Source organism: Balaenoptera ricei, chromosome 7 (assembly GCF_028023285.1).
Source record: "Balaenoptera ricei isolate mBalRic1 chromosome 7, mBalRic1.hap2, whole genome shotgun sequence".
Classification (NCBI taxonomy): Eukaryota; Metazoa; Chordata; class Mammalia; order Artiodactyla; family Balaenopteridae; genus Balaenoptera; species Balaenoptera ricei.
In genome coordinates this window covers 57,833,756-57,847,408 of record NC_082645.1, presented here as the reverse complement: position 1 = coordinate 57,847,408, position 13,653 = coordinate 57,833,756, and the positions used below count along the sequence as shown (strand labels likewise).

Sequence of the window (13,653 nt, the reverse complement as noted above, 5' to 3'; positions counted from 1 at the left end):
CATCCTTGTTGCTTATTTATTTTATACATAGTAGTGTGTACCTCTTAATCCCCTACCCCTATCTTGCCCCTCTCTTGGCTATTAAAAGTTTTGCGTCATTGAATTTCTACTGGGGCAGGGACTACCAGTGCTAGGTACTGCCTTTTAATGTCTCTGCTTTAATTTACAGGATCAAAAACAGAGAATTAAGAAATTTTGGAATTTGTTATTATTAGAAGCCAGTAAACAGTAATATTTCAGCCACTTCCCAATGATGAGTTATTAAATCATGAGACAGATTATGCAATGGTATTTTTAGCAGTTTTATTAGTTTTATTTAAGCTACCGTTAGTATCAAAGAAGAGGCTATATACTTGGCAACAGAATACAATTAAAGTCCAATATTTATATTTGTTGCATAAACTTTTATTTGAAATGGATGAATGGTCCGTCAGGCCAGTCCTCCAGGAACTATTGATACTTTTCCCAAGCAGAGCGGAGAGTCCCGCCGCTCTCAGAAAGAACTACCAATCCCAGAATGCCCTTTTCTCCATCTTTCCCGCGAGAATCCCGGAGGGCTAGCTCAACCAATCCCTTCATGAAGAGCCTATACTATCAGCCAATCAGAAGGCGAAAGGGTGCCCAAAGGCGGGAGGCGGAAGGCGCCCTAGGTTTGAAATAGGAAAGTTGGCGCGGCTGCGGGATCCGGTTCTGGAGACCCGCTGTTGGCTGGTATCGGTTCGTGTCTTTGTGGGGCAGGTGGTCGGGCTCAGGCCTGCCGGAGAAGGTGGTAATTGAGCTGGGCTCCGAAACCCGCCTGTCGCGATAGGGGAAAGTGGGTTTGGAGGCGGAATGCGTGTTTTCGGGGGCGGAGTCTGAAATGCACGTCATGTTGCTGTTTGGGCGTCTGGGCCTTGCAGGGTGGACAGCGACGAGGCAGAGGGGTTTGGGGTTTCACCAAGACAGTCTGTGACCTTACTGGAAAGATTTGATGTCATTGGGAAGGTTTTAGCGTTACAGAGAACTGTTGGGTCCTGGAGTCTTACAGGACATCCTTTTACAGAGGAGGACACTGAGGCCCAGAGAGTCGAGGTCAATTTTACTAGTCTTGGACTAAGCCCACTAAACTCCCCTCCAGTCTCCGTTTTACTGGTACCTTTCCCGGTCTGGGGGTGGGGGAAGGAGAGGGAGTGTAATATGTGGGATCTTATTCTATGATAGGGGCCCTGTCATTTGGGACCTGACAATCCAGGCTGGAATCAGAAAGGTCAGAGTTGGAAGGGGCCTTAGAAGTCACCAATTTTACTTGTGAAAAAAGGAGGCAGAGTCATTTTCCCAAGGTCAGAGAGCGTGTAAGTGTTATGTGCGGTCACACTACTAACGAATTCCTGGGAGGTAGAGTGTCCTGATTTCCTGCTGCACCTTGACTGTAGTTAAGTCTAGGAGGCTTGATCTGCCCTGGAATATGTAGAGTTAAAAGTAAGTTGTTATGAAAGTAGGGGATTAACAGATGCACATTACCCTATATAAAATAAACAACAAAGGTTTACTGTATAGCACAGGGAATTATATTCAATATGTTGTAATAAACTATAATGGAATAGAATTGAAAAAATATAGATATATACATATATATATAACTGAATCTCTTTGCTGTACACCCGAAACTAATACAATACTGTAAATCAACTGTACTTCAATAGGAAAAAAAAAAAAAAAGTAAGTTGCTAACCATTTTCTAGCAAAGATCAAACTACCAAAATATATTTGATTGGAATATGTGGCTGATATGGTTTCAATCACTTAAAAAATATAATGTGTGTCCTATTTGTTTTCTAGCATTGTCTTACAAAATGGTAGAGGACGAACTGGCACTATTTGATAAAAGCATAAATGAATTTTGGAATAAATTCAAAAGCACTGTCAGTGACACCTCCTGTCAGATGGTGGGCCTAAGAGATACCTACAAGGATTCCATTAAAGCATTTGCAGGTACCGAAGTTTAACTTGTAACATGCTGTTTTTGTTTGTTTTTTAGTGTAATTTCAGCTGAATTGAAACTTCAACTCCCAATTTCTCTTTCAGAAAAGCTGTCTGTGAAATTAAAGGAAGAAGAACGAATGGTTGAGATGTTTCTGGAATATCAAAATCGTATGTGACAATCTGTAGAAATGGATCACAGAGGGTTTTTTTCTAAATTAAACATCTTCATGAAATCCCTCATACAAGTAAAACAATGTCTTTATAGATATACAGTGTATACACATATAAAAATAATGAACATATGTGTACCCATAATGCAGCTTAATAAATGGAACATCCCATGTTATACCTTCCTCTTCTCTCACCTTCTAGAACTAATCTGTCAATATTTTAATTTAGTATTGAGTTTTTGAATGTTATATAAATGGCATCATTTTGTATGTATTCTGTCCCTTTGTTCACTCAGCATTATGCTTGTGAGATTCATCTATACTGATGTGTAAATGCCTGAATTTTTTAAAAATGAGTTTCACAGACTAGGGTTTGAAAAGCTGGAGTTCCCTCAGCTCTCTGGGTGTAGGGTTAATACTCTGACAGTTTTCCTTTCCATATTTTTACTGTTGTTCTTGCCTTCTCTTTACTACGCCTCTGCAGATTGCCCAGAGTGGATCGGCAGCTTTTACTGAGTTCTCACACACAGACCACAGACGTGTAGCCACAGGCCGAAATCCACTGCAGATACTAAATTTAGCTGCACCATGTTTTGAACACTATTAAATCAGAGCGCCTTTATGTGGGACACATGTGGTTAATATGCCACAGTCCCTGATTGTTTCTTCTGCTTTGCTTTGAGCACTTACTTTACTCATTATCTGGCCCCTGAAGGCATTTGATCTTGGAAACCCTGATAGGCTGTTATGGTAGACTTCTACCCATGTTTACTTTCTAAGCTGCCCTGAAGCTTCCATGCCCTTTTACTGCTTCTCATTCCCTCTGTAACCAGTAGCAGGAAGGAAAACCGTGTGTGTGTGTGTGTGTGTGTGTGTGTGTAAGAGTGATATTGAGTTTAGGTCCTTTAAACACTCTTGGTTTGTAGAATCCCTAGGGATTAGAAAATTAAGTTTGAAACTATAAATTTCACTACAATTCATCTCAGAGTGTGCTCTGAATGATTATCTGAAGTGTGAAGATGTGTTCTAAATAGTTTAAAATCTAAAAGCATTATCAGTTATTTTTCTTTAAAAAAATCAGTTTATACTTGAACAGAAATATAATTTACGTAAGTTTGATGAATTCGTTGAACACTTAACTGCTATTTGCCAAGCACCAAGGAGGCCACAGTACGTAAGATGTAATCTATACACTACTCACAATTTAGTGGAAGACATAGGTAGGAAAACTACAATTAAAATACATTGTAATAGTTGCTATAATGATGGGATGGGAATTTAGTGACATAAAATCTGGAGAGCTTGAATTTTCCAGTGAGGATTACAAAATATTTAACAGCTAACCCTTACCTTATACACCACATGCCAGGCCCTATACTGAGCTCTTTACATGTAGTGATGCACTGAATCCTCACAGCAACCCTCGGAGGTACATTTATTGTTTTTAATCCTACCTTATGGATGAGGAAATAGGCACAGAGAGGTTAAGTAAGTTGCTCAAGGTCAGACAGCTGGTAATCAACAGAAACATGATTTGAATGTGCACAGTCTGTCACACTGCCCTGGAGAAGGTCACATAGAAGAGGGATGGGGAAGTTCATCAGAGTCAGCGCCCCTGTTCTAGAGGAGGGAAGAGCATATGGAATGTGGTGGAAACATGAAAGCTTGTTGAGTTGTGGGATGGCTAGAGTACAGTGTGAATGGGGAGTGGCAGAGAAGTGGCTGGTCAGATGATGAAGTATATTATGTGTTGGGCAGAGGAGATTTATTTTGCAGATGAAGAAATTAAAAGCTCACTGAGGTTAGGAAACTTGCCTAAGATCATATATTTTGTAGATAGAGGGTCTAGGATTCAGCTGAAATGTCTGTGCTCTTTCCAGTGTACCATCTCACCTTTCCACATAGAAGGGAAAGTGTAAGGGTGGGTTCCCATGGTGAGTAGTGAAAGTTTGAAATATTGGCCCTGGCGAATAAAAGAGCTGACTATAAACATATAAAATAGTAGTCATGCAATACTGAGGGCCCTTACATTTGTATTGGCACAAATCCACACGATTGTTCAAATGTTAGAATAAAAACACTCACATATATGGTATTTATGTACCACTTAATAGTTTAAAACTTTTCACATTATCATTGGATACCCTAACCCTGTAGGGTAAGTAAATGGGCAGCCATTATTATTCTCGTTTTACAAATGAGGAAAAGAGGCCCCGAAGTTGTGATTTGATCAAGGTCCTTGGGTAACAACTGAGAAGCCAGATGGGAACTGAGAACTTTTGACTTTAAAACTGCATCTCTTTTGCAGTACAGTTCTACTTAATTATCCTTAAAAAGTAGAATTTTTCTTTCTGGTAATTCTGATAAGATGTTTATTTTTAAATTACACCTGATATAATGTGATTATGTCCAAATTCTTGGAAAATACAGAAAAATTTAAAAATATCTGTAATGTTGAGAACCACACTTAACAGAAGACTTTGTAATTTTTATTTTTCATATGCTATCTAGGTTTTTTTTTAAGATAATTGTGTACATGGTATCTATATAACTGTATCATTTTTTTTTCTTTTATCTACTATGGCAGGATTTTCCCACATTACTGAATTCTTTGAAAATATATTACACCTTATTGATATACTGTGTTTAATAATTTACTTATTAGTCATATACAATGTTTTCAGTTTTTCAACATTATAAATAACACTGAAAATAATTTTTTGTATATGAATACTTGCACACATCTTGTTTTCTTAGAGGAGCTTTGTAAAAATGAAATTACTGGATCAAAGGACATGAATATCCTTAAGACTTTTATTTTGCAATGTCAAAAATATTTTCAAAACAAAAAATTTTTCCACATGGACTCTAGTATTTTTCATTCTTCTCAACACTAGCTATTATTTTTATAAACATTGTTATAATAAATGAAAATTAGTGTGTTATTGCTTTATTTGCATTTCTATGATTACTGAGGTTAAATCATCTTTTGTATTTGATAACCATCTGCATTCTGTGTTTCCTCTGTTCATTCCTTCGCTGGTCTTTTTCTTAGGAATTTATATTTGTGTCTTCTTTAGATTAAGAATAATTACCTTTGTTGGGAGAGGATAGTTTAATGGTCAAAAGCATGATCTTTGAAGTTAAGACCTGAGTTTGAATCCAGGTCTTACTGTTCATTGCATTCTAGCAAGTAAAGCTGTGAGCAAGTTATTGAACTGCTGAGTCTTTTCCTTCTTCTTTTTTTTTTTAATCGAAGTTATAGTTGGTTTACAATGTGTTAGTTTCAGGTGTACAGCAAAGCGATTCAGTTATATATATGTATGTATCTATTCTTTTTCGGATTCTTTTCCCTCATAGGTTATTACAAAATATTGAGTAGAGTTCCCTGTGCTATACAGTAGATCCTTGTTGGTTATCTATTTTATATATATTTTCTTTTTCTTTTAAAAAAGAGAGTAAGATGTACATGATAATTGTATTACTGTGAAAATTAAGTAAATTTATATAAAAGAACACAGTATCTAGCATACTGTAGAGTTTTTATGCTTATTTGAATCAAATATGAGTTTATTTGTCTGCTTGCCTGCCTTTCTCTTTGATTTCTTTTTGCCTTTGAGTAAAACAATCTTTCCCCATATAGTTAATTTTATATTCACAGATACTGCCTTTTAGGTTTCATAAGATTTCATTTTACATTTAAATATTTAATAAATGTGTTTGGGGAACAGTCTACTTCTTGACTTATGATATTTATCATATTAATTTGCTAAGTATACCAACATTTGTTTTCGAATTTTTTTTTTGTTTACTGAGCTGTAGGTCTGTTCTTCCTCCCTACCTCCCGCTCTTCCTCTCTTGTTTCTTCTTTTTGGTATATTCCAGAATCATTTATATAACATTAAAATCTATTTCTTCAAAGCATCTGCAAAGCCATCTTCTAGAGTTTGGTTGCCTTTGGTGGTAGGTTTTATTCATGTATTTATTTGGAGGAGAGAGCTGCAAAGGTCATGATCTTCTGATTTTGTATTTCGTGGTTTAATTTAGTATTCTCATTTTAATAAGCATTTTTGTCTTTTCATTTTTGTTTTCAAAGACAAACAGGAAAGACTAGATAAGGATTTTTGTTGTTCTTTTACAATTTTTTCAATCATCGGGAAACGCTTATCAATTAAAACATTCTTTATTAATTTTATGAAAGTCAGTGTTTTGCTCTTAGATACATGTTGACAAGCGAAACATATAGATTCTAGCTAATACTTTGTGCTTCTTACAGAGATCTGCAGGCAGAATAAGCTCATTCAAGAAAAGAAAGAGAATTTGTTGAAGTTGATTGCTGAAGTAAAAGACAAAAAGCAGGAATTGGACGCACTGACTGCAAATATCCAGGATCTTAAGGAAGAATACGCTAGGAAGAGGGAAAGTAAGTTTCCAGTTGTACATGTATTTGAAACAACCTAAATTTCAAAGTGGCGATGGGTCACAGTGTGGACACCTTGCCTTCTCCCCAGCTCACCGCCCCAAGCGGCTAACATACGTCACGGTCACAGCCACCACTCACCTCTCTCTGCGAGGGGTCTGTGAAGTTGGCTAAGTGCGTTTCATTTTCCTTCTTTTGCTTAAAGATCCTTTTGATTTCTAATAGAACCAGAGAATAATGAAATTGATATGGGAGTTTAATTAAGCAAAGTGGGAGACAGTTTCACTAAATAACATTTGCCTGGGAGAAACCATAGTGTAATTTATGCAACAAATTTATTGATCATACATGCTCTGTCAGGAACTATTAAGCATGCTTTTCACACTGCAAAGCCTCTTTTTGTCTAAGACTTTCACATTTTTCAAAAAGGGTGCTTCTCTTGGATAGGAGCCTTGTTTGCCCACAAATGAAATAATCAACTCTCAAATCTCTTGAAAATAGCAAAGTTTGTTTTGTGACTGCTTTTCCTTTTCTAGTTTGTGTACCAGTCGACATTATTTTTCTCATCTGCTAAGTATTACTTAGGGAATATTGCACTAAATTAAAAAAAAAATTCTAAACTAGCGTGAAATAAGGCTGACTTCTTGTGAGAAGTAGTTATGTTTAAAGAATAGAATATTTTTCCAGTGAAGCAATTGATATATTTTTGGCTAACCAGGAAAAGCAAAATAGTGTACAAGAAGTCTTTCTATTTCTGTGCTAGTCATGCAAGCCCTTGGCCTATTTATTCATGCTACTTCATAATAAAATAGAACAAAACTTATTCCCCATACTACCTGTATGTATTTTCTCCTGCATTTTTTCCTTCCAGCTTGAATGAACAGAAGCCCCTTTTTGCTAATTGGTAGAGATAGAAACTGTAACAAATGTAAATGTAAGCTGATTCATTTGCCTGGCATCATTTTTATAGTTGTTTTTAAGTTTGTTTTAATTAATTAACATTAATTGAATGTTATTTAAAATATTCGATACTCAGTGTCTGTGTTTTTAATCATAGCTATTTCCACTGCTAACAAAGCTAATGAAGAGAGGTTGAAAAGGCTACAGAAATCTGCAGACCTGTATACAGATCGACTTGGACTAGAAATTCGAAAAATTTATGGTAAGTATATTAATGTAAGTAAAACATAGGATATTAGAAAAGTCTGTCTTAAGTAGAAAAGAATTTAAAAAATATTTTCAAGTAAAATAATGGCCACATTATTAACTTTTTAGATAGTAGGAAAAAATTACAGAATTTTTATCACCCTAATGTAATTACTGATCCTTGGTTGTTTATCATCCAGTATTTTAATAAATGTATTTTAGGCATGGTTGCCAACATGCAGATAATTTTTGTTCCTTGTTCTTACTAGCATTGTATGATTAGTATTTCTCTAATTGCTATAGCCTTCATAATGGTAATTTTAAAATGGTGGTGTAATAATTCATTCCATAAGTGTAGCATAACTTATTCAATCTTTTATCTATTGTTTAACCCATGTTACTCTAAGTTAACATTTGGATTTTACATTTTTCAGTTTTAGAAGTACTACAGTGAACATAGGTAGACTTCTCCATTTTTTTGACACAATTTCCATGGAATTCCCAGAGATGAATTACTGAGTTAAAGCATATGAATATTTTTGTGGCCATTATGTAAATATGTGCCAATTTACAGAAATATTTATTGTGTTGGGAGTTCCCAAGATTACATTCAGTTTTGGCGATTCACTGGAAAGTTTACAGGACTCAGCAGGGCTCAGATTTATTGCGGTGAAAGGATACAAAACAAAATCAGCCCAAAGAAAAAAGGCACATGGGGCAAAATCTAGAGAAAACGAGCTTTTCAGACACAAGTTTTCAAGAGTCCTAACCCAGTGGAGTCACACAGGACGTACTTAATCCCTTCAGCATCGAATTGTGACAGTACATGTGAAGTGCTGTCTACCGGGGAAGCTCATTAGAGACTCTGGAAGCTTGTGCCTGGTTTTCTGTGGACTTCACCCCAGGTATCTTTTCCTGTTGCTGATTTTGCTGTATCGTTTCACTGTAATCATATCACTGAGTATAACCATATGATGAGCCCTATGAGTCCTCCTAGTGAATTTTCAAACCTGTGGTGGTCTTGGGGATCTCTGACACACCAGGCAAGGACCAGCCTTGCAAGCAGGTCTTTTCTGGGTATAGCAGTCTCAGGCCTGCTATTTTAACTCTTCTATGCAATCTGTCTACAATGTAAAGAGTACCCATTGCATTGTATTTGTGCCAGAATTGTAGTTTTTTTAAAGTTTTTTGGTTTGTTTGTTTTTTAGCAGTTGACTAGATATAATAGAAACTATTTTTTAAATGCATTTCTTTAATTATTAATGAAAATGTGACCATTTTTTCCCATTGTTTACTAATTACAGTTCTTTCTGAGATTGATTGGGCCCTTTATTCATATATCTATTTGCCTTGGCTTTTGTTTTTCTTATCTGTCGGAATGAGTTTTTTTTTTTTTTTTTTTTTAAAGATTTATTTATTGATTGATTGATTACTATGTTGGGTCTTCGTTTCTGTGCGAGGGCTTCCTGTAGTTGCGGCAAGCGGGGGCTACTCTTCATCGCGGTGCACGGGCCTCTCACTATCGCGGCCTCTCTTGTTGCGGAGCACAGGCTGCAGACGCGCAGGCTCAGTAGTTGTGGCTCACGGGCCTAGTTGCTCTGCGGCATGTGGGATCTTCCCAGACCAGGGCTCGAACCCGTGTCCCCTGCATTGGCAGGCAGATTCTCAACCACTGCGCCACCAGGGAAGCCCCGGAATGAGTTTTTAATACAAAATATTAACCTTTGCTTAGAGGAGAACATAAGGTCCAGCTCTGAACTTTTGATCCATTGGTCTCTAAGTTTATATTCACTGTTATCCTGAGGTGCTTTTTTGTGTTTTGTTTCAAAACCAGTTTTAAAGCTTTAAAATTATTTTTATATTTAAAGTAGAAGTTTCTCATAGTCCTCAAGATCAGGAAATAATGTTTTAAAGAAGAGACAACACAAATTAAACTCTTCATTTTGCCTAACTGAATATCTTATGAAATCTTTTCTTTGGCATGCATACTTCCCATTACTGTTAACAGTTTAAACAATCTGGTATACTGACATAATTACTTCACTTTGAATTTAAATGCAAGACAAATTTTTTTCAGTGTTTCTGAAGATTTCTTTTTATAATTAAAAGCATTTTTTATGCTGTAGAGTAAAACTGAAATGCATGTGAATTTCTACTTTGTGGCTGCCATTTTGAATTTCTACTGAGTATTTACTCCTTAGTAAGCATTTGGAGGTCTTTTGAAAAATAGGCTTTAAGTCCAGATAACTGTGTAGAAAAAGTCAAATTAAATTTATTGTCAAAATATTAAATGACAATAAAAATTTTTTATTGAGGTTAAATATATATAACAGAATTTGCCATTTTAACTCTATTTTATTGTAAAATTCAGTGGCATTAATTACATTCACAGTGTTGTGCAATCATTACCACCATCTATTTCCAGAATTTTTCATCATCACAAACAGAAACTCTGTACCCATTAAATAATTCCCATTCCTCTCTCCCCTCAGCCCCTAATAACGTCTAATTTACTTTCTGTCTCTACAAATTTGCCTGTTCTAGATATTTCATATAAGTGGAATCATATAATATTTGTCCTTCTGTATCTGGCTTATTTCACTAAGCATAATGTGTTCAAGGTTCATCTATGTTGTAGCAAGTATCAAAACATCATTCCTTTTTATGGGTGAATAATATTCCATCATGTATATATACACCATATTTTGCTTATGTGTTCACCTGTTGGTGGACACTGGATTACTCTCATCTTTTGGCTGCTGTGAGTAATGCTGCTGTGAACATTGCATGCAGTTATCTGTTTGAGTCTCTATTTTCAGTTCTTTTGAGTATATACTGCAGAATGGAATTGCTGGGTCATGTAATTCTTTGTTTAAATTTTTTGAGGAACTGCCAAAGTATTTTCTACAGCACCTGCACCATTTTACATTCCCACCAGCAATGTACAAGGGCTCCAATTTCTCCACATCTTTGCCCACATTGTTATTTATTTTATTATAGTCATCCTAGTAGGTGTGAAATGGTATCTCATTGTAGTTTTGGTTTATATTTTCTCAGTGATTAGTGATAAGGAGTATCTTTTCATGTGCTTATTGGCCATTTGTATATACTCTATGGAGAAATACCTATTCAAGTCCCTTTGTCCATTTTTGAATTGGGTTTTTCTTTTTGTTATTCAGTTGTAGGTGTTTTTTTCATATATCTTGTATATTAAACCCATATCAGATCTATGATTTGCAGATATTTTCTCCCATTCCGTGGGTTGTATTTTCACTCTCTTGATAATGTCCTTTTAGGGGCAAAGTTTTTAATTTTTTAATTTTGATGAAGTCCAATTTATCTATTTTTGTTGTTGTTGTTGCTTGTGCTTTTGGTCATATTTAAACTACAGTGCATTTCAAAGCTAATTTGTAACTTGTACGTTTGGAGACATTGGTTAAGTGAATATACGTACTTAGCAATGTAGATATTGATCAGAGATGGAGGTAAGAAAGCTCATCTCCATTGAGAGCTTTGGCACAATAAAATAATTCTCATACTAAATAATTTAATCCCTTTTTTCAGGTGATAAGTTGCAGTTTATATTCACTAACATTGACCCTAAGCATCCTGAGAGCCCATTTATGTTTTCCCTGAGCCTAAATGAAGCAAGGGACTATGAAGGTAGGTACTCCTATCTCTTAACTGGTACTTAAGATTGGCATCCCAGAATGTTATTTGACTTAGAATATAAAGTAATGTGAAGGCAAGTAATATTCCCACAAGCTGTTGCTTATTTTCCAGTCTTGCTTCTTGGGATATTGTCTTCTAAAGGCAATGAGTATAGTTTTGTTATAGATATTATCCAGGAGCCTTAATAAGTGACTTTTCTTCAGGATGGCACAGTGCCACAGTGGCTAAAAGACCTAAAAGACCAAAGATCACTGCATTTCATATACAAGTATGAATTATCCTTTTAGAGAATTTAAAACAAAGCTAAAGCTGTAAAGGTTATGACTGCCTAAATGTGGATATTGTAAGGTATCTAAGTAGGTGGTTTTAAAATTGAATGTAAAGTCAGAATGTGATCATTTAACATCCCCGCTCCCCCCAAATTATGTTATCCTGAAAATCCCAAACGTTGATAATTTAGCTTAGTTACTGATTCTGCAGCAGGCCAGAAGGGCTTTGATGCATGGGAAATATATATGTTTGGCAATAGTGTGAACAAGAAGAGAATGGAAATATATTTATCTCTTTTTATTACTCTAAGACCCCCTTTAAAGTAGTCCTTAACTTATTGGAATTCAGAAAAATGGTTCTTAGCTCTTTATACCTATGTTCTCATCTTAAAGCGTTTATAGCAGACAGACACTCAGGTAAACTGCTGCATTGGCTCCCTAACGTGCTCTAGTGACTCAATTCCTATTCTAATGAAATTTATATTTTAGGAATCGAGTTCAGGTACAAGTGTTTGATTTTTTACTCTGTAGGTAAATATCTTCTAATCTGATAATGGGTGCTAAATTTTAAAAAGCAAACCCCCAAACCTCCTACCTAGCTTCTCAGTTTTCACCAACTTGGGATAGCCTCTATTGCTAGGTAGTGTCACAGTATTTGATAATGTATTAAAATAGAATCTACAGTATAAATTTTGAACCAAGCACTCTTTGCTATTCTTTCTCTGCTTTGGTCATGGGCATTGTTTCCTAAGCAGTCTCTACCAAAGAGCTGGAAATCTGATATGGTTGAATTTCTTCTCCTTGGACAAAGGACAAGATTGATGGTAGAGAAAGTTGGATCATTCCTTTCCTTTGACCACCTTTACTGGAGACTTGCTCCCAGTGTGTACCAGCTGGTGCAACTGCATTCGAGGGTCATATTGTTCTTTGTCTTTTGAGTCTCATTTGATTACTAGGCCGTGTAAATACCACTTTGGGAATAGCAATCACATTTTCTAATGACCCCCCATTTCACTTGTAAAACTTCAGATATTTCTTTCCACAGCTGTAAGTTATTAAGGTTTGGCATTGAAAGTTGTTATTTTTTTGATCCAGTGGCCAGAAACTAGAATTGAGGCCAAATTTTGCAGAGAAAACTGACGACAGTTCAAAAAAAAATTGTTAAAATATTTTAAATAGTTAAAACAAAATGTATGGGAAATGGCATGCTGTTCTGTATCTCTAAGCTCTTCAATCCTTTGATTACCATCTGTTTAAATTTAAAGCAAGATTGTAGTACTTAACATTTGAATATTTAGAGATTAAACAAAGGAAAGGTCTAAAAGATAGGATACGAAAATCAAGTGTATCTGTCATTCTATGCTGAAAGCATTTCAATAAAATGGAATTGAAATGACTTGAATCAGATGAGAGCATCTAAGTTAGAAATATTTCTCTTCTATTAAAAAACTCGTTCAAATTTCTTTTTTTTTCTTCCCCCTTCTAGTGTCAGATAGTGCTCCTCATCTTGAGTGCCTAGCAGAATTTCAGGAAAATGTAAGGAAGACCAACAATTTTTCGGCTTTTCTTGCCAATGTTCGGAAAGCTTTTACTGCTATTGTTTATAATTAATGTATAAATAGTATAGTAAATAGTAAAAACCGTTATCCCTATTGTGTTTCTCTTTTTAAAAAAGGTCTCATTATTCGTTGTTTGTCTATAATCCGTTTGTATTTTTGTAACATTTCTGTGTGCTGATTTCTGTAAATTATTTAAATTAAAATCTTAGGAAAGAAGATTTATAAAGTCAAGCTTTTGGAGGTCATGGACCAGTAATAATAAAAAATGAGGGGGGGGGGGTGGGCCCACCCTAAGGTTTGCAATTTTTAAAATGTACTTCACAAAATAAATATTATTATCCTAATATCATAAAGGAAAGAATATTTTTATCTTAAACCAAGTGGGATCTACAGTTAAAATAAAGGACAAATCTTTACATCAGGAGAAGATTGGCAGTATTCTAAAATGTCTTTTA

The 13,653-nt window shown here is 35.4% G+C and overlaps 1 protein-coding gene across 5 annotated transcripts; it reads left to right on the top strand.

The window, feature by feature from the left end:
- The first annotated feature begins 649 nt into the window (after positions 1-649).
- SPC25 (SPC25 component of NDC80 kinetochore complex) lies at positions 650-13,338 on the top strand. Of its 5 annotated transcripts, none has more exons than XM_059927226.1 (7): positions 650-717; positions 1,819-1,971; positions 2,065-2,130; positions 6,409-6,555; positions 7,610-7,714; positions 11,263-11,361; positions 13,126-13,338. In XM_059927226.1, exons 2-7 carry the CDS (start codon positions 1,833-1,835, stop codon positions 13,248-13,250), a joined length of 681 nt encoding a protein of 226 aa, XP_059783209.1. In that variant the 5' UTR covers positions 650-717; positions 1,819-1,832; the 3' UTR covers positions 13,251-13,338. The 5 variants fall into 5 exon arrangements, with proteins under 5 accessions (XP_059783209.1, XP_059783207.1, XP_059783208.1 ...); XM_059927224.1 differs by having other exon boundaries at positions 650-766; XM_059927225.1 differs by having other exon boundaries at positions 650-769.
- Positions 13,339-13,653: the final 315 nt, after the last annotated feature.